The sequence below is a fragment of the Lissotriton vulgaris genome, chromosome 4_1 (assembly GCF_964263255.1).
Source record: "Lissotriton vulgaris chromosome 4_1, aLisVul1.2, whole genome shotgun sequence".
In the NCBI taxonomy this organism is placed as follows: domain Eukaryota; kingdom Metazoa; phylum Chordata; class Amphibia; order Caudata; family Salamandridae; genus Lissotriton; species Lissotriton vulgaris.
Window position 1 is genome coordinate 1,133,126,319 of NC_141691.1, and position 27,800 is coordinate 1,133,154,118.

The 27,800-nt window shown below is 43.5% G+C and overlaps 1 protein-coding gene and 1 non-coding gene across 3 annotated transcripts in view; one reads left to right on the forward strand and one right to left on the reverse strand.

Moving 5' to 3' along the window:
- TMEM245 (transmembrane protein 245) overlaps positions 1-27,800 on the forward strand; it is a 982,890-nt gene that overhangs the window by 703,950 nt on the left and 251,140 nt on the right. For both annotated transcript variants that reach the window (XM_086965376.1, XM_086965377.1), the window contains 2 exons: positions 17,048-17,146; positions 17,587-17,718. In XM_086965376.1, the coding sequence (XP_086821502.1) occupies positions 17,048-17,146; positions 17,587-17,718 (231 nt within the window). The remainder of the gene's footprint in view (positions 1-17,047; positions 17,147-17,586; positions 17,719-27,800) is intronic.
- LOC147722980 (small nucleolar RNA SNORA26) lies at positions 6,785-6,912 on the reverse strand. The gene has a single exon (XR_015295387.1). It is a non-coding gene; the product is annotated as a small nucleolar RNA SNORA26 (small nucleolar RNA).

A 27,800-nucleotide genomic window follows, 5' to 3' on the forward strand; every position in this document is an offset into this window, starting at 1 on the left:
TATTCCCGCTATTTTCTGTTGCCTATAGATCTAAGCCCTCTCAATTACTTCCTGAAAACTGAGAAATTCTAAGTGATCACGTTAGCTTGGGTCCTCCTGTCTGCCCTGGACATTGGAGACTGGATGGTATAGCTGGATTTGCAGTATGTATATTTCCATATACCTGTCCTGTTGACCCACAGACGTTACCCACGGTTCACAGTAGTCCGCAAGCACTCTGAGTTTGCTGTGCTACTATTTGCCTTTCCTTCACCCCGCGGTTGTTCATGAAATTGATGGTGGTGTTTGCAGTTCATCTGCAGCAGTCAAGGGTTCCCGTCATACCTTACCTCGACGACTGGCTGTTGAAGGTGGCCTCACCCAGGTGTTCATTGCCCATCTCCAAACTTGGTTGACCGCCTGCATTCACTGAGGTTCACTGCTAAAACTGCCGAAGTCACACCTGAATCCTTCTCAGATGCTCCCTTTTATTTGATCCATTCTGAACACAGTGCAATTTCGCACCTATGCATCAGAGCAGCAATTCCAGAATATTCAGGCTAGGATTCCAGTGAGGCTGCTCGTAAAGTATGCTGGAGTCAAGCTATCCTGGCTGAAAACGGCTGATAGCCAGAAACCGGTCCTAGGATGCTTGATTCCAGTCCAGGAAAGACATGGCTTGGCAGTTCGGGCTAGACTGTTCCCATGATGCACAGGGTCAAGGCTGATTTGCATATGGCCATGTCTGAACTGGGGTGGTGTGGAGTGCAAAAAAACGATGGATTTAGGCCCAGATCTCTGTACTGGGGTGAATGTATGACATTGTTCTGCATTCTGTCCATCAAATGTTGTTTTGCATTTGTCACCCCGAGTGGGATGGGTATACTCAGACGTTAGTCCCATGCTCTCCACACTACTGGAGACAAGCTATCCTGGCTGAAGACGGCTAATAGCAAGAAACCGGTCCTAGGATGCTTGATTCCGGTCCAGGAAAGACATGGCTTGGCAGTTCAGACTGGACTGTTCCCATGAGGCACAGGGTCAAGGCTGATTTGCATATGGCCATGTCTGAACTGGGGTGGTGTGGAGTGCAAAAAAACGATGGATTTAGACCCAGATCTCTGTACTGGGGTGAATGCATGACATTGTTCTGCATTCTGTCCATCAAATGTTGTTTGGCATATGCCAGCACACCAGTAGAACTGAAGGCCCATTGGGTGCAACATCTGGGAAATCTCTCGAACCTGGTCTAGAAATTGGAGAGAACTACAAAAGCTGAAGAACCCCCAATTGGGTCAGCGTCAGATCTCTCTCCCTTCCCAGTGTAGCTGCAGAACCCCAATTGAGTCAGCAGCAGATCTCTCTCCCTTCCCCACCCAGAACTCACAGTGGTGACAGATGCACTACTTCTGGCTTGGAGCAGCCATCTGGGAGACCTGGAGATCAGAGGACTTTGGTCTCTGGCGGAGTCACAACTCCACATCAACCTGATGAAGCTGAGAGCGATTCGCTTGACATTAAAAGCTTTCCGGCCATCTATCAAGGGAAGGCTGGTTCAGCTGTTCACAGGCAACATCACTGCAATGTGGTAGTGCAACAAGCAGGGTGGGGTGGAGTCTGGGACCCTGTACCCAAAGGGCCCTGAGCCTCTGGACATTTCTGGAATGTCAGGACATATTTTAGGTCATAAAATACATGGGATCTCTGAACGCCAGGGTAGAAAAAATCAGCCTCTGATGCCTTGCAGATCATGAAGGGTGTCCTCACTTAGAGATGGTGTAAGGTCTCTTCGGTGACAGTAGAACCTTGGTTGCATCTATTCGCCACCGCTGGGAACTCACAATGTCCCCATTTATGCGTACTGATGCTTCCTAGGCGGCTCTTGCTTGGAGACTCTTTTAGTTTCAAGTGGGGCCAGGACTTCTGTACACCTTCCCACTAATAATACTGCTGTCCCAAGATCTGAAGAAAACATCTTGGTGGCTCTGGATTGGTCACAGAAAGTATGATATCCTCAGTCCTCTTATCCGACTGCCTCCTCAGGAGGATCTCCTGTCACAACAACAGGGCAGGGTTCTGTACCCGAACCTGCGCTCCTGTCACCTTCATGCTTGGAGATTGAGCTATGGCAGTTGAGTCTTCATTCTCCCTTTTAAGTTTGTGAGGTCATCTTGGCAGCCAGGCGTCCCTCCACAAAGATCGTATACGCCTGCCGGTGGTAAAAAATGTGTGGCTTAGTGCCCTGAAAAACATGGTAACCCTCTTTCTGTACCCTTGTTCAGTGTTACTGTTTGTTTGGTCTTTTGCCCTCCATGGCCTTGCTCTGGGCACCTCTTGAGAAGCATCTTTCAGCCATCTCATTTTGTTTCGCTCTTGGTGGATCAACCCTTCCTGTTCAAATCACCTGTTGACACGATTTCTGAGAGGTCTTTAACATATGTTTCTGCCAAACCTTTGGTTATGCCCCAATTTGAACTTAAATTTAGGTTTTACCTTTTTTTTGTGTTCACCCTTTGAACCCATGCACAGTTGCCCTCTCAGACCTCTGACGATCAAGACAGTCTTCTAGATGGCTATCACATAGGAAAGGAGGGTCAGTGAGCTGTAGGCTCTTTGTGTTCACCCTCTGTACAACAGCGTCTTCCCAAGCATATTGGTTCTCTGCACCTGTGCCTCCTTTCTGTCATAGATGTGACACCTTTCCACATCTGCCAAAGCATCATGCTGCTGACTTTTCTTGCTCTAACACACTGCTCCTAGGAGGAGAAGAGGCTCCACCACCTAGTCCAAAAAGAGTGTTGTCATTCTACATCGATCACACCAATGAGCAGTGCGTGGAAGATCAACTCTTTGTTGGGTTCACTGGAGCAAAGAAGGGGAAAGCCATGCAGAACGAGGGCATCTCCAGATGGACTGTAGTCTGCATAAGATCTGCTATGCCTTGGCCAAGAAGCAACCCTTGAAGGCATGCAGGCTCATTCCATTAGAGCCAAAGCTGCAAAAAATGTGCTAAGTTGCAGAGTTCCTGTCCTGGACATCTCTCAGGCTGCAACGTGGGCATCCTTGCACATGTTTACCAAACACTACTGCCTTGATAGTCAGGTCCGTCATGATGGGCGCTCTTTGGTCTGAGAATATTCGCAGACCTGTCTCCGGGGAGGTATTGCTTTGGTATCTATTCTAAGGTAAGCAATCTGCGGCTAGAATTCTCTATCATATGAACAAGTTACTTACCTTTGACAATGCCTTATCTGAATCTACTTAGTCTCAGGTTCCATACTGACCCTCCCAGTTTCTGCAAACCATTCTTTTTACTTGAAAGGGCCCCTGTAGACCCTTAGTTCTCCATATTGGTCCATCAGCCTTCTGAAATGGCTCTGTGCTTCAGGTTTGGAAAACGTAATGTAAATAAACTGATATCAGCATACTGGGGTAGCGCCTTTATAGACACCCTGCTCGTCATATCCAGTGAGGCTGACGCAGAGCCGATTCGCAGCACCTACCTGCGCACAGAGATACTACTTGTGCCAATAAGAACAGTGTGCCACTTATGTGGCTGGGACTAGTGCCAACATCAGGAACTGAACAAACTGAGGTCAATCTGAGTAAGTGGGGCAACATTTTTATTGGCAAAAGTGGGGTACGCTTGGTGGTAGGAGTTTTGTGGATTCCTGCAGGTCCTGAAAGTTTCCATCTAAGAAATGTTAATAAAATTTGTGATATCAGGCAAAACTTCATGAGGTCCACGCAAGGCATACCACCCTGGAATACCCTTGTTGTCTCGCTTTCAAACATTTCTGTGGTTTGCAGGTTTGCATGGGTGGCGCCACAGCAGGACACCAAATACTGCAGCAACCCGGATTGCTTATCTCCCAATGTAACGTTTTATGGCCTTTTGTGTCGTGGTCATGTGGCTCACCCACACAAGTGAGGTGCGTTCTTATTGGGGGACAATCGGGAACTAAAAGTGGTAGGCAGTAGGTGGCTCCCCACCGATTACAGAATTTTCCTTCACTGGAATGTGAGGAAGCTGTGTTTCTGTTGTTGCTTTTTCTTCCCAAAGTTTGATGTTTGCAACGGCTTCAGGGTAAAATTACTTAGTTAGATCTACACAAGTCACGCACCCCTATACTCAGGTTGTCTAGTGTTCCAAATTGTGCAGATTTGCTGGGTTTCCCAGGTGTGACTGAGCTGGTTCTCAAACTCTAAAGCTACCTACTATGCAAAATAAGAAACAGTTTTGAGTGGAAAAATGTGATGTATCTATGTTGTGTTTTGGTTTGTTGCCTGTCTCCTACCCACAAAAGTGTGGTACTATTTTTATCAGGAGATTTGAGGGAATGCTCAGTTAATGGACGTTTGTGGCTACCCACAGATTAAAGAACTTTCCAGCACAGAAATGTGAGGAAAATGTATTTTTTTTTGTCAAAGTGTGGACTTGGGTGACGGGCGGACCGGAATAACAGGCGGGGAAGCCGGATATAGTGAGCTATGTCAGGGGGTTTTATTCAACTGATGCACAATGTCACAATGAAGGTAGGGTTGCAGGGTGGATTCCTAGGGTTGGTTGGGCTGGTTGATACGGCTGCTGACCAGGCTCGCAGAGGTCGTTGGGGGTCAAGTCCTGCTTCTCCTTGTTCCGCCAGTAGTCTCCTCGGTATGGTACTGGGACTCCTCGGAGGCTTGGAAAAGGAGAGAAGCGTAAGGGCTTTAGTCCGAGCAAACAGTCGGAATACTTCCACCTACACCAGGGCGTGAGGGGGTACGGAAACTGCCTGTGAGGAAGGGACGGTAAGGGAAGGTGGAAAAGGCAAGGAAGAGATGGGAGGGAAGAGGGTTGCCAAGTGCTGGGCAGTGCTCGGTCTTTGTTACAGTGTGCGTGAAAAGAAGGTAATTTATACACTATCTCTGTGCTCGTGAACTCTACGCTATATACAACTCTATATACACCTATATACAGGAGGGGGCACTGAGAAAGGGTGACGTGTACTCAAGTGCCCCGCCGCAACTCTCGTCCGAGTTGCGGTCGCTCTCCAGCCACCTCCTGAGGACGCCACCAGTCCTCCGTCCAGACGTCCTCTTCCTCGTCCTCGCTTCGGTCTTGCCGTGCTGCGCCGCTCTCTGTCGGGCGTTCGTCGCTTTCCGCTGCCTCCTGCCACGAGTCGGTCGCTCCGAATGCCTCTCCTTCGTTCTCAGGGTTTTTTCTACCTTCCGGGTTGTTGTCTATCTGACCACTTCCGGGGTCAAAGGCGGCTGCTTCCGGGTCGTTAGGGGTCGTCCCGCTTTCACTTCCGGGATCGCTGGCGAGTGTTTCCGGTCCTTCAAGCTCGGTTGCCGGTACCTGCAGGGGACGAAAAAGAGAAGGTGTCCTGGGTGACCGGGACGTTAATTGACCGGGCGCGGGGGACAGGACCCCCGCGCTCGGACATCGCTGCAAGGAGGTATGTGCCGCTTCCGCTCCACACAAAGTTTAAGGGTTGGATGGGATTCTGGTTAGAAAGTGCTGGTGAGAGTCACACAAGTCACCCGACCTTGGATTCCCCTATCTGTCTAGTTTAAAAGAATGTATCGGTTTGCTAGGCTTCCTTAGGTGCCTCCTGAGATGGGGCCCAAATGCACAGCACCCCACATTGGGAAAGAACAGTCAGTTTTCAGTGGAAAAATGCGGTGATGTGTCCATATTATGTTTTGTCCTATTTCCTGTCACCGACACTTGGCCTATCCCCACAAGTGATGTAACATTTTTATTAAAAGACATATGGTAGCACATAATAGAATATTTGTTATTACCAAGTGGATTTCACTGCATTTGTGCCTTCCAAATGTAAGCTAGTGTGTAAGGAAGAAGACATTGTGAAAGATACCCTCTAAATGATTAATGATCTGCTAATAGGGGAACGCACAAATTCAAAGATGTTCAAATACCCACTACTTCTAAACTCCATATCTTGTTCCCATTTTATAAATGCATAGGTTTCTTGATACCTATATTTCACCATATGAGTTGGTCTATAGTGTACTCTTTACACAATGAAAAAACATTATATGGTGCAGCTCAGTTGTTTGCTCTGGGTGCCTTGGGTTCTTTGAGCTCCTACACACCCTAAATAGCCCCGCACCCAGAGGGGTCTAGCAGACGTAATGGTATATTGTTTCTTTAAATTAGACATCGTTACAGAATGTTACAGATAAAAGCTTTTCACAAATGGCTGTTTTTTCCTACTCATCTTCAGTATTTTTTTATTTCAACATTAGTTTCTTTGGGAAAACCTTGAGGGATGTACACACTGACCCCTTGCTGAATTGTGTCTACTTTTCAGAAATCTATAGCCTTCCTGGATCAACCTGTAGTTTCACACTGGTTTTAACCACACACTGAAAGTAGGTTGAGAGTGTACAAAATTGGAACAAGCATTTGCAATGCAGCAGTCTCGCCTTTGAGACCTTACATGTATTTAGCAATGCAGCATATTGAAACATCTACTGTTCTTTAATATGGAGGGAAAGTGAGCACCAAACTGCGTGACACTGCAGGTATGAGAACACATGGAGAGAAATATTGCCTTTCAGCGGGAAATGGTACAGTCAAAAGCTCTGTATTTAATATAGAATCAGGGCCTTCGGTGGTCATATCACTCACAATACAAGATTTGAAAAAAATAATATCATCTATAGGTGCTCTTAGAAGACAATTTCTATGGACCAATCTCTGTGTGATCAGGACATGGAGGAGGTAGGTAGTATGGGTGACAGGTAGTGTGTGGAACGCTGGACACAGGAGTCCTTAATAACACTTAGCATGAATTAATGTACCTCATGACAGGATCCAGAGAGGCGTGCAAATCGCCATCTCCAGGTTTTAGTGAGAAATGCTCTTCCCCCCCCCCCCCTTGTGCTCACTATTACAAAGCACAATATGCTCTGAATGCGAACTTAAAGAGAGTCGTAAGATTCAATGAAACACGCACGGTATCAAAGTATAAAAATAAAGCCACTTAACCAAGCACTTTCTCACTGAAGTTACTTTGCAAACTTCACATCAGCATTCTGCCCAATCAGAGCACACCTCTCCTCCACCCTCTCACCTCCCGCTTGTATACCATGACTCCAAATCATCTGTACTACGTTCATATTTCCAGTACCATACAAAAAGTGTCTTCACATCCTGAGAGTTTTACAGGGGTGTTTCATAGACGAAGTGACAATAAAAATTATAATGGGCCATACAACTTCATACGGGCAGGTAGTCCTCCTCTCTCAGTGGCATCACCACTGCCCAATGAGGGACCTAGCAGGGGAGTCAGCAGAGCCTTTGTTGTCAGCTCTGTCAGCCTCTACCTTCCCACATACTCATTGGGTTGTGGAATCGAAGAAGAGAATGGATTGGGAGTATCCTGCCATTTTATGGTGGAGTTCTTGTGAATGCTGTTCTCTAAATCATGCAGTTTCATATCTCTGTCTAGACGACTTAAAACCCTACTTTAAAGACACCATTATCATTCCCATAAAAATCTGTTGAACCTAGCATCTCTCTTGCTCTAAAACCCTTAAAACACCTTCAAACAGGTCAGTACATCACGACCATCAATAATCGCAACACATACTCCATCAAGAAAGCTCTCGGCCACATCACCTGAAACACACTCCACCAAGAAAGCTCTCAACCATATTGATGAGCTCAAAACCTCCATCCACCACAGCTATTTCTACTCCAGCCTCATCCAAAATTGCTCCATATGAGGTCATACCTCCTAATTGAGAGCTGTGATCCAAAATGGTTTCAATGTGAGTGCACAATTAGCAACTAATGTTAATTCTGAAACCAAAGGGTTTGGCTTTGAATACAAGGACACTGGTCTGTGTTGCCTACAGTGTTGGACCACAATGCAGGGTTAATGGAAGCCCACAGACTTACTTTTAATCAACTGCTACTGCAGCCACTGGACAACTCCGATTTACAGGATAACCATTGAGAATGTAGATAATTCATGCAACTGTATAAAATCTGGATACCTTGAAAAGCAGCCATGACTTCAGCCTTCCTGTACCAATACTGGAAACCAATTACTTTGCTAAGATCATCTTTCAATACCTCAAATAGCTACCCCCTGTAATCCTAAAACTGTAATAGCCTCCAACCTAGCCCTATCACCTTGAGTATTATTCAAAATAGCCCTAAAGCATCCTCTCCGTCAACCTAAGGAGTCTACCTTACCTAGTATCATCTTCACAACCCACCGAAAGCAACCACAAACATCCTGTAACGAAATGTAAAGTTTCAATGTAGCCACCATAATAGGGACAGATGGCTGCACGCACCACCATCGCTGCCAAATAACTCTCTTAACGCCCATCAGGGAACTGATACCTACCAATGTGAACTCCAAAGCATTTCAGTGTACTGTACACAGGCGTGTATTTATATAGTGCTCCCTACTGCAATTATGCATCTAACTGCTATAAATAAGATAGATAACCATTACCATACTTAAGGGTAATCAGTTCAAAAGGATGGAAAGTAGAACCAGTTTCTCTGATTTAAACACAAAACCTGCAGATCACCACATATCCTAATGGTGAGTATTTAACTCACTGAGCCATCTGAATGCCTTTAATAAATATATATTTTTTTCTCGTGTTCCACTTAGTTGTATGTTCAGATATTGTTGGCAAAATATTGGGATAAAATTTTCCAGAAAGCTAATGCATATAGTATAGATTTACCCTTAACTCCACATTCCTTGAGAAAAAAAAAAATATATATATATAGTACCTACTGGCGGTCGCCAGTAGGTAGTTATAGTTAGGACCTAGTTTCCCTAGGAAATCCACAACATTCTATTTGGAATAACTTTGGCGCCGGTGGACGAATCTTCGTGAATTTCTCCAAGAAAATGGCCTGCTCGGTTCCGCTCCTTCCCCGGAAGTTTGGGGGTGATTCGTCAAGTTGGGGCCGAGAAAAAAGGGGGGTCCCAAACATGTTTTCCCCATGCAATTTTCCATAGGGACCTTTAGCCAGGGCTACAGCCTGAACGGCTGAACGGAATTACACGAAATTTGGCAGAGAGGTAGAGTTCGGTTCGCAGATTGTGCTTATTGTTAAATGGTGTAAATCCATTCAGTAGTTTCTGAGAAAATTGCAAGTAAAATCATAGCGATTTCTAGAGGCGGAGTTCAGCACGCGTACGGAAATCCGTTCAATTACGAGCGCGAGCTGCATGCTGATTGGCTGTCAACTGTCTGTCAACACTCGAAACTAGGAAGTGTTGGCGGCCATCTTGTGCCTCGGTAGAACCGAGACTCAAGAAAACAGTAAAACAAAGTTGAGAAATAAGGGAAGGGGGCAGGCTAGAAACATTCTGAACCTATAGTCTTGGTCAGGGGGTGGTACATGAATCTTTAGGCTCAATTTTTATTTTTTTTTAAATAAAAAATGGCGGGGTACTCGTGCAGTACTTGTACGCGGTGGAAAAGGTGAAAAAAAACTAGCAGCCCGTTTTATTCATTCAGTCTCGGGCGGGCAAATTACGGGGGCCATTTTTTTGCATAATGGGGCTTATAAGGTACCCCGAGCACTGGGGAACGGCACTCCTCTGGTTTTATTTTGAAGTATGCGTGGGGGTTATGGTCCTACTACCCGCAGTCTTAGAGAGCGGCACCCCTCAGGTGTTTTAAAAAAAAAAATGTTTTAAGCTGTCTCTCTCTCTTCCTCCCAGTACACGTCACGGGGAAAGCCACCTTTCTAGGGCAGTAATATGTAAAATGACCTTCCAGCTCCGGGTACCTGCATTGTGGGTTTTTTATTTATGTTGGGAGGGTGAGCTTGATAATACGTCCTTGTTAATTCCCATAGAAGCCTATGTTCTGGTGTTAACATGGGCTTCTATGGGAAATAACAAGGCCGTATTATCAAGCTCATTATCGCTGTTTTATCGGCAGTTTCCTGCCAATAAAACAGCGATCATTTTAACACCGGTCCTTGATAATATGCACCTAAGTTTACTGGTAAAAAAAAGAGCAATGGGCCATATTATCAACAAAAGGCGCCGCTTTTATCGTCAGGAAACTTCCGATAAAGCGGCGATAATGAGCCTGATAATAAGGCTTTGTTATTTCCCATAGAAGCCCATGTTAACACCAGAACATGGGCTTCTATGGGAATTAACAAGGGCCTATTATCAAGCCCATTATCGCCGCTTTATCATCAGTATCCTGCCGATAAAAGAGGCTATAATGTATCTCCTTTTGTTGGTAATATGCCCCTTCGTTTCTATGATAGTATGTAAAACTTTCCTTTTTTTGTGTGTAGCAGTTGTACTCTACGCATGCGCAGCCTCGTTTCGAAGCCCACATTTTTTTCTTTTTCTTCAAGTTCAACAAGCAAACCTTTCTTTATTTCAGTTAGTAAATTTGTCGCTTTCTTTTCCCGGGTTGTGTGTGTCATCCACTGCTGTACTTTTGTAATATATTAATAATCATATTTTTTCTATATTCATTTGAAAGGTAGTGCCGAGGCGCCAAACGTTGATTACTTACTCTTTCCACCGCCATTTTAGTAGTTTTTCACCGTTATTTTGATTATATCTGTTACTTAGAACTCAGTAGTTTTCAATCCTAGTCTTGAATATCTTACTATAGTATTTCAACATTATTTTTATTGTGGACCGTCATATCCCTCCCCCACAAAATAAAGTCAGTTTTATTCATTCGGTCTCTGGGGGGCAAATTACGGTGGCAAGTTTTTTTGCATAATGGAGGCTTGTAGGGTGCCCCGAGCACTGGGGAACGGCACTCCTCTGGTTTTATTTTGAAGTATGCAGGGGGGGTTGCGGTCCTACTCCCCGTAGTCTCGGGGAGCGGCACGCCTCAAGTGTTTTTTGATAAAAAGTATGTTTTGAGCTGTCTCTCTCTCTCCCTGTACACGTCGTGGGGAACGCCACCTTTCTAGGGCAGTAATTTGTAAAATGACCTTCCAGCTGTCTGTTTTTTTTTTATTAATGTTGGGAGTGTGAGCTTGATAATACGTCCTTGTTAATTCCCATAGAAGCCTATGTTCTGGTGTTAACATGGGCTTCTATGGGAAATAACAAGGCCGTATTATCAAGCTTATTATCACCATTTATCTGCAGTTTCCTGCCAATAAAACAGCGATAATTTTAACACCGGTCCTTGATAATATGCACCTAAGTTTACTGGTCAGAAAAAAGAGCAATGGGCCATATTATCAACAAAAGGCGATTCATTATCGGCCCTTTTGTCGGCAGGAAACTGCCGATAAAGCGGCGATAATGGGCTTGATAATACGGCCTTGTAATTTCCCATAGAAGCCCATGTTAACACCAGAACATAGGCTTCTATGGGAATTAACAAGGGCCTATTATCAAGCCCATTATCGCTGCTTTATCAGCAGTTTCCTGCTGTTAAAAGCGTCGATAATGTATCGCCTTTTGTTGATAATATGCCCCTTCATTTCTATGATAGTATGTAAAACTTTCCTTTTTTTTGTGTAGCAGTTGTACTCTACGCATGCGCAGCCTCGTTTTGAATTCACGTTTTTTTCTTTTTCTTCAAGTTCAACAAGCAAACCTTTCTTTATTTCAGGTAGTAAATTTGTCGCTTTCTTTTCCCGGGTCGTGTGTCATCCGCTGCTGTACTTTTGTAATATATTAATAATCATATTTTTTCTATATTTATTTGAAAGGTAGTGCCGAGGCGCCAAACATTTTAGTAGTTTTTCACCGTTATTTTTATTATATCTGTTACTTAGGACTCTGTAGTTTTCAATCCTAGTCTTGAATATCTTACTATAGTATTTCAACATTATTTTTATTTTGAACCGTCATACCCCTCCCCCACAAAATAAAAGAAGTATGTCGTTTTTTTAATTAACTTTTATTAAATCAATAAATGTAAACGAAACTGAATTCTAACTATATTAGAAGCAACTAGAAAAATAACTTCAGCAACAAACAATATTATAAACAAATTGTTAAATGGACTCCAAAAGATGTCCGATTGGTAATCTGCAAAACAAAAAAGAAAATTAGAGTTTAGAATTATGTAGATGTGAGTAAATGAGCTGAAGCATTAAATGTTTTGGTAACTCTACGGTTTTACGTGTGCCTCGTACATTTCAGATCTGTTATACTGCCGTGTTCAAGTCGTGTCTATATGGAGGTGCCTACTGCGTTACTGACCCCTGTTATGCCGACTTATTTCTAATGCATTGGTATGAAGGCTTTGTAGATCTAGGCCTCTGTGCTTACCGTTGTATAAACACTGCGGCCAAACTCTTCGGCCTGTTGAATTCACAACTTGTTTTGAACAATTCTTCTACACGTCCAAGCAGAAAGCATTGTCTATAAGTTTAAGAGAGAAAGAGAAATGATGTCACAGAGAGTGAGAGAGAGAAAGAGAGAGAGAGAGAACACAACATTAAAACTGTGTCGCAGAGTCTGAAGTTGAGATTTTTTCTTGAAAAGTCAGACGTAGATTTACAAGCTCCTTGCATCACTTTACCTCTTGTTAAAAGTGACTCAAGGTTGTGGATCTCTTTGTCAGACTGTTGTAACCTATCTGTTGTCACTGATCGGAGGTAATTATAGATTTTACAGAGAAGCTGCTGTACACTACGCACTCTGGGCCATAATATCAAGCCTGGGTGACAAAATTATCACCACTTTATCGGCAGTTTCCTGCCGATAAAGTGGCGATAATTTTGTCGCCCAGGCTTGATATTATGGCCCTCTCTCCTTTCACAAATAAAGGTAACACTACAGTTTTACGAGTGCAGTGTATCTGGTACATTTCACTTGTTATAGTGCTGCGTTCAAGTGGTGTCTATATGGAAGTGCCTACTGTGTTACTGAAGCAAAGTGGCATGACGGCATTGTAAATATGCCGATTTATTTATTTATTTATTTTTTAATGCCACAGTACACATATATCAAAATACACATTAGTAAACAAAAAAGCAAAAGAAATAGCAATATAAACATATAAACCTATTTCAGCCGCCCGCTCTACTTTCCTGTAGCAAATATATAATTCCCTCCTCCAATTTCAGTGATGGAGAGCCCTCCCCTAACCTGCCCTATTCTTCCATTGCTCAATGGGCAACCATATCCTTTCGCCCAGTGCTCTTGCCCTTCTACCCGTCCTGTCATATATAGCTTTCGCCATATTGTACGTAGATAGTAGCCTTGCTACCCACATCTGAAATGTGGGAGACGTCCTATCAAGACATGTTTTTGCAATGCCAATCCTATATACTGCCATTACCATAAATAAAAATTCTATGGGGAGGCCTTCTGCTCCTACGATCACCCCTAACATTATGAGTTTGTCTGTCATTTTAATCTTAATCCCCAGAGACCCCTCCAAGAATTCCTCAATTGCCAATTTCAGGGTGTGCAATTGTGGGTATTGCGCAAACATGTGTACAATGTCAGCATTACTCGAGTCACAACGCAGGCAGGTTATTCCGGTGGTTCCCCCCCCCCCCCCCCCCCCCCCCCCCACTGTGCAATTCTGGCGGGGTTGTGGTATAGTGACTATACTGTTTTATAGTGCTGCGTTTGTAGTGTCGCTGAACACAGAACTGTCCGGCCTAGATCTAAAGAAGCCTGTAATCCCTCAGGACGCAAACCCACTTTTTCCACCCATTTGCTAGCATGTTTGCCCCTATCATCACCTTTTAGTGCATAAAGTTCTGCATACAGCTGTCTAATTGTGCAGTGACTACTTCGTTCTATATAATCCATTATCCTACAATGGCTAAACCCTAAGAGACCTCCCTGTTTATTATGAAAATAACTCCTTACTTGCAGGTACCTGAAAAAGTTACTTTCCGATATCTTGAATTTACTTTTACTCTCCTGAAATTGTAAAATCCCTCCATCCGAATCCATTAAATCCCCTAATTTCATAAAGATACTATTGAGACAGTGATTCACTCACTAACACACCCATACACCCACTCATCCACCCGTACAGTCCTGCAAACATGCTGTCTTCAAAACACATACAAACAGTGAGTCACTCATACATGCATCTATGCGCTAAGTAATATTCCCCACCGAACCATACGACACTCATACTGATACTCAAAAAACCCAACTATAACCCATATAGACACTCATGTAGCTACTCACCAACCCATGCAGCCACTTATAGACAAAGTGAGACACTGATACAGATATTTACATATTTAAACATTACTTGCTAATACATGTATTCCTTAAGATACACCTAATAAGTCAGTTATGCAATCATTTTTACAAAAAAAACATCCATTTAGACACCTATTTACATATTTATTCTTCCATCGACCTTTAGATATACATATATAAAAAATATTTATTTTTCAGACAGACACACATTCACTGGATGATGTCATTTGAGATGTCATCAGTGATGTCATGAGTGATGTCACTGACCATGTCATGAGTGATGTAATATGTGACGTCATCAACAGTGCATTGCGGGCGCGAGAGTTATAGTTAGCTGAACTAACTATAACGGGGGAATTTCAATGGTTTTGTATGCGTGAAATGTCCAGCAAACTATAACGTGTGAAATCTATGGTTTTTTTCCGTGAATTTCTTAGGTTTTTTAAATGCTAATTCCTAACTATAAAGTGTGTGAAACCTATGGTTTTTTCAGGGAATTTCTAAGGTTTTTTAAATGCTAATTCCTAACTATAACGTGTGTGAAACCTATGGTTTTGTCAGTGAATATATATATATATATATGTATATAAAGTACATATATATATGGTGTTAAGTAAACCTATACTTAGCTGAATATACTTATCTCGTCAATATTTTGCCCACAATATTATAATGGAACATTATATTGGAAGCAATGTTCCTGAAGAATACAATTCTATTCTCATTTTTCTGTCCTTTGTTCAGAAAAAAATGCCTTCTTATATTGTGTACAGAATTTTTTTGCTAGTGGCAGTGTTGGATGGACTGTTTTTTTGTGTATATTTATATAGCGCTAACTTGAACCGAATAGCATTAAAGCACTTTACAATAGAACCAGTTAATCTCTTCATCCCTCCAGAATCCTTTCTATGTACTATGGTGAAGGTGCATCTCTGAGTTCCTGTTATTTTAAACAACTTTTTTCATTTTTGACATCAGATTGTTCAGTTCAGTTACCATTACTAGACATTATGACATTATTAGAGCGTATGATGTGTGGGCTAATAGCATTTTATCCCACTGGATCGTAATGGGGATTTTGGATAGTCCCTTCCTCCCGCCTCAGAACCAAACTCTCGGCCTCGGACCATCAGGTCAAAGCACATTTCACTTTTATCAGTGGCTCTCTGTACGTTGTTTTTGTTTGAAACCCCTCATTTACTAGTCGACAAAAGGCCATTTACCGGGCTCACAATAATCATTAAATGTATTCATTCCCATAGTTTATCTTGACCCCAATTACCATTAAATACTCAATATTTGTGAGACTAGTTCTTCAACTTGGTTCAACTGAAGCCATTGAAAACTACAATTCCCAGAAAACACTGTAACCCAAGACTGACATTGTGCCCTACTAACATGAAAGGGTTTTGTAATCATAGTGACACAGATTATAGAGAAAAATCTAAAACATTGTCTGAACGACAAATGGATAGCATGTGGTGAACGAAATACACATCACGAGCCTTAAAAAAATTATTTCAGCTGATATTTGATATGATATTGAGGTTAGGATTGGGTCTACCAGAACACAAGACATGGAAAATCGTACAAAAGGCAATCTCCACTCATGTGTTCAAGCATGAAAGACCCGCTTGATGACCCTGTGTGCTCTGTCCATTAAATCATGTGTTGCTGTCTCTGGGGAACACCGCCCTGCTCTCTGAGGCTCTGTCTCCAACCTCAGCGTCAGCACACAGCACTAGGAAAAGTCGCAGAAAATGGCAGTGCAGGGCTCAGGCTGGGAACAAAGACAAGGCATCCAGGTTTATCTTGTCAATGGCGCTGTTGGGGTCCTCGCCACAAGAGTGCGCAGCTAATGTCCCCACCCCTGGGGAAGGATAGCGGGCAGTTCCATGACTCCGCGCTCACTGAGGGGATGGGAGAAAGCGCCCCAACCCCACCTTTGGATCACAAGGGGAGGCAGACCGTGCAACCAAACAGCTAAGGCGGCTTTTACATGTTCTGTCTGAGGACTGCACAGACACGTGGGAGGAGAAACGGCCGGGGAGAGAAAAAACACTCATTTGTAGAGACGAGACTTGTGTACTAGAAGTGCTAGAGAAACGAGAAGGCATCGGACTGCAGGAGGGAGGGGTGAGAAGCACGGGAAGAAAGTAGTCTGTGCAGTAAAGGGGCCAGTAGCCATGGAAGGACACAAATGAAGACATGCCCATCATAAGGAGGGACTAACAAGCTTACAACCAATTGGAAGGCAGCATTTAAGATACAAATCAATGAAAATGATGGGCGGAGCTTCCACAAAGCTTCCACTGCTATAGTGTATACTGCATGTCTCAAAGAGACAGTACAAGCGTAGCCTAGGCGAGACCTAAAAATGAGCTACCACTTTGAAAAATGGCATAACTGTGGTAAAAAAAAAAGGGTTTTTATTGAGCTCTACATGTTCCCGAAGGCCAAAAAGATGGGTGACTTTAGCACAACAAACCAAAACTCAATATTTAGCTATACTTAGCCTATCTTCCCAGTCCCTTCCACAATCCACAAACCCTGGGTGCCTTTAAAATCTCCAGGATGTTGGAAATAAATGAAAGCAAATATGGCGTGGATACCATGTGTAGAAACCACGTTATGAAGCCCTAAGCACAAACTACCCCAAATAGCCAAAAAAGGGCTCTGAACTGGAGGGAAAGGCCCAGAAGTTATACGCTCTCTGCTGAAGTCATTCTTAGCATATGGTAGAATCCCTTGATTGTGTGTATGGTCTCAGCGCTATGTCTGGTTACTGAAAAATAGATGAATTTCACTGAAATATCTCTAATATGGCCAATAATTGTCTGTTGTGGAAACCCGCTTTAATGCATATTCATTAATGAGCCTTTTTGTAATTTTTATAGATTCATAAAATTTTGGGTGAGAAAGTCAACAATACTGCTGTTATTGAGAAGCAAGTGTTGGAGCTCTGGGACAGGCTATATCACTCGTGGTTTGTTAAGGTATGTCAGTGCATTAAATTCATATATGCTTTATATTGATTACTGATGGATTTGCCACAGTGGGGGCTGTACTCTGGGCTCAGTGTTGTGAGCAAGGGGACCAATGCATAATGCAGAAGGGTTGGGTGATAGTGATAATGTGTTAAATCGCTGTATTTGTGCACTATGGACATAACTGTTGCTACCAGAAAACACTGGGTACCTAGACCTCAGCTTTTATCTAATTGCCTGATTCTTAGCAATTGCCTTGTGATCATCATGAAGCTAAATTAGTTAGGACTTAGCTTGAGTGGTTTCAAGCCTTCCATTCATCAATTCCTATTTTACAATACACAATGCATTATTGACCATTTGGTGAATGTTACAACTGAAATATCATTTGCATTCCTTACTTGTGGTTCTTCCACGGAGTTTATTGTATTCCTATGTCTTTGTCACAGAATGTCACCAGCTCAGGAAAGCACAAATGGCCAAAAATCCATATACAGCGGCAGAATAGTTGGCTCGGGGACATTCTGGACTGGCAAGATATTGCTTCCTTCGTTCATGAAAATATTGAAACATTTCTGTCTGTGAGTTTTTACATTCATAAATGTATCCATGAAAGAATATCTTCCTTTTTCTATGGTATAGGATGTTTTGATTTAGAGGAAACCATATCTTCAATTTGAAATGGCCACTTATTGGCTTATTATACATCGCAATAAGTCACATAATGTGCATATTCTCAGTGCCTGTCTTACTGTGACTAGCCCTTCGCTATTTTCAAACTGCCCAGAACTTGCTCCATTGTATGTATTTTTATTCTCTTGTTTTCAGTGTTTCAACAGACATTGACATCGATTCTGGTCAGGCCTTAGGTTCCTGTCTTTTACAAAAGGCAATGTGTAGTCTAATCGATGTATTTTTGCTACTTATGTTTTTAGACCAGTCACAAGAATTTCTCTTGAGTGATTACTCTCAATGGGACATCACAAGAGACAGTTGAAAACACTAAAGAAAAAGGGAGGAATTTTCAGATATACTCACTGAGCTTGGTGTAGCACGTTTCAGGCATCCTAATATGAAAGCAATTTTCTGGGATAACTAGCCGCGAGAAGCAAATTCAATGTCACCAACTGGGAGGCTCTGTGACACTGGGTAAAAGGGGACCTGTATTAGCGCACACCATTCTTGAAGTTTAGTAAACATAATGTCCGCCCCAAGCCTGATGCTACAAGGATCAAAGTAGTACTAGATGCATTATCACCTTTTTGTCAAATGGTAAAATTGGTGAAAGTACACACCTGTGTAACCAGGGTCGGGTATGGTGACCTTCTTAAAAACCCTCATTCACATACAAAGGTGGTTGGTTGGTATATCTTGGTTATCTGCCTTATATTTCAACGTGAAAGCATCATCATTGTTTTTTTGTTGGAGAATATACTTTCCTCCACCCAGAGTTAGACCAACTGGTAATAACTGTAGTGATAGGTGATGGATAAACTTGGTTGAGTTAAGTGAGTTGCAATTGCCTACATCTCAAGACTAGAAAATACTTTATTCAGTTAGAGATGGGACGTGCTCACTGTTATTACCAGTTGGTCTACCTCCGGGTGGAGGAAAGCATAGTCTCCCCCCAAAAAACCCAATGATGATGCTTTCACATTGAAATATAAGGCGGATAGCCAAGATATACCACCGACCACCTTTTTACGTGAATGAGGGTTTTTAAGATGATCACCATACCCGACCCTGGTTACCCAGGTACAAGTAATCCATTCTCCTATGATTATTGACTCTCGTTTGGAAGCCAAATGGATATCCGCTTCTTTCGCCCCCATTTGATTCAATATGAAAGTACACACTCATCACATACTTTTGTCATTCATTTGTCCAGACTAACTAGAACAACCAAAGATCCATTTTGGAAAGTTCAGTTCTAAATACCGCACAAAGTAAAGCAAGTTCCATATCTGTTTTGTAGAGTTTTTTTTAATTTATAAAAGTAACTAGGAGCTTTGGCTGTTGATATTTCAAATTATTTCAGTGGAGGGATAACAGAACACTTGAGTTTGGTCACAAGCTTTAAAGCATACACGTTTACATGCAATCTATAATTAATCTACTGCACAGTGCTCATCTTAAATAAAATGTAACTTTAGGTATTTCTTTGTTTAGAGATATTTTTTAGCTTTCCAGTAGACAAGAAAGGTAAATAATTCACTTACATGGCAAGCATCCAGATCACCTTCCTGAATAAAATAGTCACTGCCTATTTTATAATGCTGTTCCTCCTCAAAGAAAAACAGTTAAAAAATATATCTTTTTATAATCTAGACCCATTTATTTACTTTTTTCGTCAGTGTTTTTATGTTCAGTTTTTTTGTAAAAATGTTTAATACCTCTTCTGTTGCACATTAAAAATAAGTGTCACAGACTTACATTTTTGTTTTCTTGCACAGCAGTTCTCAGTTAGATAAACCATTTAACAGTTATATATTTTTTTTGTTTCAAAAACTAATTCTATTACTGACTTGCAGATATGTGGAAGCTAAATTTTATTCCTACAAACCAATGCATTTTAGCAGTATTCTCATAATTTTGGTGTATTTTTTACTAATTAAAATATTTATAATGGATACTTCTAAACACATATTCCTCACCTTGTTGATCTCCCCAGGCGCCAGACTGAATCCATAAACCCGTGCAATATCTAATGTGTGTCTTGGATCAGGCAGGTCAGGACCTCTTGTGTTAGGGGTCATATGGACGATTTAGAGATCATAGGCCTCGGCTTTACAGTAGACTGCATTGCGCCACAGAAGGATTTCGAGCTCCAAAAAAGAGACTAAGTCTGAGGGTAAAAATCGTGACCAGGTGAATGTGCCAAAAGTATCCGACTGGGGAGTAAACTTTCCTGAATGTGAAATTCTCACGCTGGGTGCTTTTCCAGTCAAAACTAGTGGCTTCAGTGTTACCTCGCCCAACACCTGTCAGTCTTCATGAAGATTTCCTCAGATACTGCCTTGCTCCACTGAAGAATTTTCCAGGCCAAACCTTCTCGGGCAGTCTCAAATCGCACCTAGATCCTGGTCTTCTGCAGTCATTGACTACCATTGATACTTAGCACCTTTTGGCGCTATTGTCATGTAAAACATTTAAAATTCAGATCTGCAGGATCTCTTATTAGATTTTTGTCATTTTGGTGTTATTTTTTTTTTTTTTTTCAAATCTTTTTTATTGAAGAATAAGGATGAAAATAAAGACAATACAATAAATCTTCAAAGGTACGAATAGATAAATTGTTGGTAAAATGACACTTACAATAATCAAAAAGCAAATCAAGGAGAGAAGATAAGAAAAGGGAGAGAGAGAAAGAGAGGGAGAGGAGAGAAAAGAGAGAAGAGGAGAGAAAGAAGAGGTGAGAAGAGAGAGGACAGGTGTATCCACAGGGCAATAGCAATTGGTTTACCCAGACCTGGCACACTGTGTGTGTAACAGAGAATATACAGTAAGCATACAGAAACAAACACATCAAATTCCATCTAGATTCTATCTAGCAAAGCTGACTGTTGAGATGTATGTCATGGTGGTTCAAAGTGGGAGGATGACGCATCCAGGGATGACCAGAGTTTTTTGTCCGAAGGCTTCCAAGTGGCTGACTGTAGCGCAGGATTGTCCGCCCATCTTAAAAATGAAAGCCATTCTAGCCACATTTTGAAGTTGACTTCAGCAAAATTTTTCCATTTGTAAAGTATGACCTTGCACGCCAATGTCAACATAATATCAAGCAATTGTCTGTCATGAATGTCCGGCAATTGTGCTTCCAGAGGACCTAAAATGACATACATAAATTCCTGGATAGGCGTGATTCCAAGCACCTGTTGAATGTATGTAAATATTTTACTCCAAAATGGTCGCAATAGGGAACAATTAAAAAGCATGTGTGCCAAGTCACCAGGTGCTTCTTGCCAGTTCCAACAGGTAGGCGTATCCCTCAGTTTACATTTAAACAATCTCTGGGGGGTCCAGAACACTCTGTTTAACAGCATATATTTCGTTTGACATAGGATCGGGGATATCTTGTTTGTCAGTGCGGTGCTGTGTATTACCTCCCAGTCTAATGCAATGCCTGTGGAGTTAGGTTCCGATTCCCACTTACTTTCGGTCAGCCTATGTGGTTTCTTGGGCAGGGGGAGGAGCAATTTATATATTCTTGATACAAAATGGTCAGCATGGTACAGTATTCGGAGACGGGTCACCAGCCAGGGTAAGTCTGTATTGAGGGGGCATTTGGAGATAGCGGCCTTCAGTTTTAGGAACTGGTAGAATTCTATGGGTGGTAAGTTAAACTTTTCTTGTAATGTCGAAAAGGGCAGGGGTCTGCCATTATCATAGAGGTCATTCACTATGTGTATACCTTTTCCAGCCCACAGTTCCCAGTAAAGGGTCTTCCCCTCTATCCGGAGCCTAGGGTTATGCCATAGTGAGAGTAGGGTGGATCTCTTAATCACCAAAGCAGTCTTATGGTCATTTTGGTGTTATTTTACTCATTTAATTTTGCACTCATTTTCTAATTTTGTTTCGGATTTTTATTGTTTGGTGTTTTGACTTTAGTCCTATTTTGGTGCTGCATAAATGTGTTACACAATACCCTAAGTTGAGCCAGCCTGCTCTGTGCCATAGCTTCTAGGGTGTTGAGTTCAGATTAATTTGATGACTTTGAGGGTTCATCCTAACAAGAGATGTGATTATTCCTTGAGGCAGACAGTTGCCCACCCTGAATAATATTCCAGTTTCTTACAGTTACTTGATTTCTCTCTTGTGTATATTCTAACTGTAGATTCCTCACCATTCTGTGCACTGTAGTTTTGAGAGCAATACATTCTCAGGTTTTTGTATACTGCAAATACAAATTCAACCTCGTTGTCCAAGTACGTTGCAGTATTTTCAAGGGAAATAACGTTCAGGATTACTTAGAAGGCGGTCATCCACATCACTTGAAATAATACTGGAACATGATCTTCCAGGAATCAAGAAGACTACGTCTTAAATCAAACTGTCTATACAATATACATTTCAAAAAGGAAAGGACATGTTTTAGGATGGCTGAATACATTATGAATGAACACTGAACCCCATAACGTCCTCAAACTCAAACCCATTACCTAGAGTGTAAGTTTGAAACTTATATAGGTGTCAGTTTTCGTTGCAAAATATTTCAAGGTCTGTCCGGTGTCCCAGAGAGAATCAGCAAAATGCAAATGAGCCAAAGTGGTTAACATTTATAACTCACTAAGTAGCACTTAGGATGAGGATGACAACATATCTAACTAAAGCTATGAAATGCAACTAGCCAGAGGTTCCCATGGTTATGAAATAACGATTACTGCAAGAGGGGAGTTATAAGCACTGATCCTGATAATGCATGTTTACAGCTAGGTGGGAAGCAGTCACTTTCTTTGCTTAAGGTACACAAATTGGCTTTTCAGCGTGGTTTGGAGTTCTTAAAGAGAGTTAGTGGACCGAATATCTGGAGGTATGAGGTTCCAACAAAGAGGGCCTAGAAAGTGGAAACATCTGAATTTAAAGGTGGCACACAGTGTATTGGTTGTGAATAGAAATTTGAGGTTGATAAATCATACATTTTGACAATTATAGCTCAACTTTGTCTCTATTAATCACATACCTATCCAACACTAATCTCCACTGGTTATACTTATCATCAAATGAAACAAAAAGTCTCAAACTTAGACTTATTTTAGAAGAAAGAAAGCTGAAGCCAAATGCTCTAATACCATTTGACAAATAAGTCCACCTGATTATCCCCTTCATACTGGACTCCTCAACTGTTACAACCGCTGGGCACCCAATGAGACCAAAACATTGTCAAGAAACATATGAAATTGAACAGAGACTCCGTATCCTCTGCAGCATATGCATTTCAGAGTATTGCCTTAGCTGTGGGAATATATGAACTCCTAAACCAATGTGCCAAAACTATTTGTGTATCTTAGATGTGCTAGCTTCAAAAACACTGAAAAGTTCAAAAATGAAAAACTCAGACCAATGTTTTTCAAAGGAACTACATAAAAACCCTCAGAACCAGTGAATAAAAATGGCGCCAACACTGGCCTCCCTTGAATTTAACCCAGCTCCATATTGCAAGATATTCATACGAATGCGCATTTTTATGCCAGAGGAAATGTGGGGGAAGTGTAGGAAGCTGAGTGACATGGCAAAATTGGGGCGAGACATGTCATGAAGAACTACATTCACCCCTGTGAAATCCTAATACAGCCTGTACGGCCCAATTTAGGAAAGTTCTCAAATGAGGACTGGGCATGGAGGTTTGCTTGGGATACAGCTGTTGCCTGCGACCAGGAGGGAGCATCGCGGACAGTGCCACACTTGATTGGCAAATGCGGGTTCAGGTTAGACTGCCTAATGTGGTACAGAGACAGATATATGCATGAGGAGCATCTGCAGGAGATGAGAAGTTGCATATTGCGAGTGTAATGAAAGAATAGGATGCCTGCTTGACAAGACTACTGGGCTGATTAATTGCTAGCAATTAGTGAGACCACACTGTAGGGTTTCCAAATGAAAGGTACAGACATTGTGAGAGGCAAGCTCACTGACCTAGTCAGTGAAACTGCTCTCCTCCCGCGCGGCTCCACCAGCTAAGTGCTGCCCCGAGCGCACACTGACCTCTGTGTCCGGGTGTTCGAGGCCCTTCTCCACCCATGAGCTCCGACCTCATCCCTGGTGGTCTAGTGGGAGAGCATTCTATCCTTCAGCTGTTCTGCTCGCGGTCTGTCTTCCTTACTTTTTTCCTTTTCTCCTTCTCAGTGCCTTTTTACTGTTTTTGCATGTTTTCCTGTTTTTCCTTTTTTCATGTTTCCTTTTTCTGTGCCCCCTTTTCTTTTGCCCCGCCCCTCCTACCTTTTCCCACCACTGCTGCTCCTGTGGCCCCTCCCCCTCCATTGCGCTGTTCCTACTCCCTGCTTCCCAGCTGGCCCGCCCTCCCCTCTCACCCTTCTTAATGGCAACTACGTGCCCAAGGCAAGCCCGTATGCACCTGTCTACGCCCAGCACCAGGAACCCTGGCCTCTGCAACCGCTTCCAAGACAACTACAGCCTCCACGATCTCAACCCCAGACGCATGAACAACTGCCAGCTCTCGACGCTGAGCAACACCCACGGCCCTCTCTCCTGCCTTCACTGCCGCTGCACCTTCACCCACCTCTGTACCCCAGTTCCATCACCCAACCAACCGACTCTCACTGCACACAAATCGCTCAACTGCATCACCCTCAAAGTACGATCCCTCCACGAATAAGCCACAGAGATCTAGGACCCCCATCAACGCCGCCTCACCTGACGTCGCCTTCCTTATGGAAACCTGGACGAATGGCAGCTCAGCACCAGACATCGCCATCGCCATCTCCAAAGGTTACAAGATAATCTGCAAGAACCACTCCAACTGGCCAGAAGGTGGCAGCACCATCTTCTACAAAAGCATCCTCTGCCTGACCATCCAACCAGACGACCCCCACAACCCACATGGAGCACCCGCACTTAAAGATTCAGACCAACCGAAATCCATCCTCTGTGGCACCCTTATCTACAAACCACCTGGCCCCCATGCTCCATTCACCAACGCCATCCTTGACCTCATCACAACCCAGGCCCTCACATCCACAGACTACATCCTCCTCGGAGGCTTCGACTTCCACCTGGACAGCCACAATGATCCGAACACCTCCTCCTTCCAAGAGAACTTCGCCAACATAAGACTGAAACAGCTAGTCATGGCATTAACGCACACAGCAGGGCACTCACTCGACCCCGTCTTCGCATCAGGAAACAGCGTCACCTACAGCCACACCACAGAACTCCTCTGGATGGACCACCACTGTATCCACTTCTCCCTCAACAAACCCACTGCATCCAAGCACGCCCACAGTTTCCCCCGCAGAAGCTGGAACAAGGTCACTGAGGACCAGCTCGACAGCACCTCACCACCATCCATCTCTGACGTCAACACAGCAGCTTGCAACCTTCATCAGTGGATCACAAACTGTGCCAACACCCTCAAAAAAGCCACCGGCATACACATCTAGAAAGCAAGCTGGTTCATGCCTGCCCTCCAAGAATCCAGACGCTTCTGCAGACGACACAAAAAGACATGGAGGAACCACATAACCCCTGGAGCCCCCACAAAGCAACCACCACCGCACACCACTACCTCATCACAAACACAAGGAAAAAGGCCCTTCAAGACAGAATCCACACACACAACAGCAAAGAACTCTTCACCATCATCAAGAAAGTTGCCAAGCCCAACTGCAAAACCAGATGTCCCAACCTCCCAAGACCTCTGCAACAGACTCAGCACCTTCTTCCACCACAAGATCAAGATGATCTACAGCAACTTTGACAACCATGACCTCCCCACCTCATTAGCAACCTCCTCAACCAACACCCCCTAACAGACCCTGCTCAGTTAGACCCCACTCATCATGTATGACACCCTAAAGACCATTAATAGCATCCACTCTGGAGCACCATCGGACCTCTGCCCGCACCGCATCTTCCACAGAGCCCTCGTACATCGTGCCACCATTCCGCCAAACCATCAACTGCTCCCTCGAGACCACCTTCCCTAATGACTGGAAACATGCGAAATCAACCCACTCCTGGAGAAACCCTCCGTGGACCCGCCAGACCACAAGAACGCCAGGCCGATCTCCCTACTCCCCTTCCCAGCCAAGGTAATCGAAAAATCGATAACAACCAGCTAGCTGACTAGTCGAAACAAATGACACCCTAGACATCTCCCAATCTGGTTTCCAAAGCAATCCTAGCACCAAGACCTCCCTCCTCGACGCCACCCACAACATCTGCTCCCTCTTGGACCTGGGCAAAACCGCAACCCTCATCCACCTGGACACTCAGCAGCAATCAACACCGTCTCTCACCGCACCCTAACCATTAGACCCTGGAATCCGTGACAAGGCCCTCGACTGGATCTGATCCTTCCTCACAGGCAGAACACAATGGGTCAGACTTCCCCCATACCTCTCGGAACCGACAAAGACCAGCTGCGGAGTGCCCCAGGGCTCCTCTCTCAGCCCCACCCTCTTCAACATCTACATGGCTCCCCTCGCAACCATAGTCAGAAACCACAGACTCACCATTGTATCCTACGCTGATGACCTACAGCTGGTCCTCTCCCATGAACCTAACGTCACCAGGCAGAACTTCCAAGAAGGGATGAAAACCATCACCACCTAGATGAAGAACAGCTGCCTTAAGCTCAACTTAGACAAGACAGAAGTCCTCATCCTGGGATCCACCCCCTCCGCATGGGACGGTACCTGGTGGCCCTCTTCAGTAGGAACTTCCCCCACCAGATCAACCATGCATGAAACCTCTGCATCATATTAGACACATCACTCACTACGGACTGCCAGTTTAACTCCGTTTCCTATGCCTGTTTCAATAATCTCCGCTACTGCAAAAGACCCTCTGAGGAATCCCCACCGAATCCAGAAAGACAGTCACTCATGTGCTTCTCAGCAGCAGACTTGACTACGGCAATGCACTATACGCCGGCGTTACCCAGAAAAACCTCCAGAAGCTCGTGAATGTCCAGAAGGCTGCAGCCAACCTGGTCCTCGACCTCCCCTGGCACAGCCACATCACTCAACACCTCTGCGAACTCCACTGGCTCCCGGCCGACAGATGAATAACCTTCAAAGACATCACCCACACTTATAAGGCCCTCCACAACACCTGACCTGCATTCCTGAACAGCCGCCTCAACTTCCAGTCACCCGAAAGACACCATCCCTCTGCCCAGCTTGCCCTAGCCACCATCCCACGGATCCGCAAGACAAGAATAAGAGGAAAGTCCTTCTTTTTCCTTGCTGCCATGTCCTGGAACACCCTACCCATCCACCTCAGACTATCTCCCACGCTACCCCAGTTGAGGAAGGACATCAAGACCTGGCTTTTCAAATCACCCCAGCACTTAGACGGATCTGCTCCCCATCTTCCCACAGTGCCTTGAGACCCTCACAGGTTAGTAGTTGCGCTTTACCAACCCTTGGTTGATTGATTGAGTGTGCTGACAGCAAAGTAGTTGGCTATAACTGAACTATATGTGTCATTGACAAATAAGGAGCTTAAAATACATCACTGGTGGTTCTCTCTGCTGTCTATTTCTGAAAACTTAAGCTACCAGTGAAAATGTGCATTATGAAATACTTGAGAGTGGAACAATACCAGATACCAGTTTTACCAAGACATATGATACAGCTAGGAAAATGGGAAAAGACAAACCCCCAGAACAACACTACAGACTTAATGGAGCAGTACATAGCAGCCACAGGTAGCGGCCAGCTCCAAACTAATCGTATAACAACAGGATACAAAGAAGACTGTAGGAACCAACTGCATTCCAAATCTTTACTGCAATTAAAAACTCCATACAAAGCTGTCATATAAACTTGATGCCTTACCAATGGAGGTGAACCTCCTACATGTAGTCCCACGCAGGGTGAATGACAGACTCTCAAAGGCAGAAAAACTGTAACTGCTCTGACAACAGGTACCTGATCTGAGAGCAATATTTAGTTCCCTTTTGGAACATCACCATTTACTA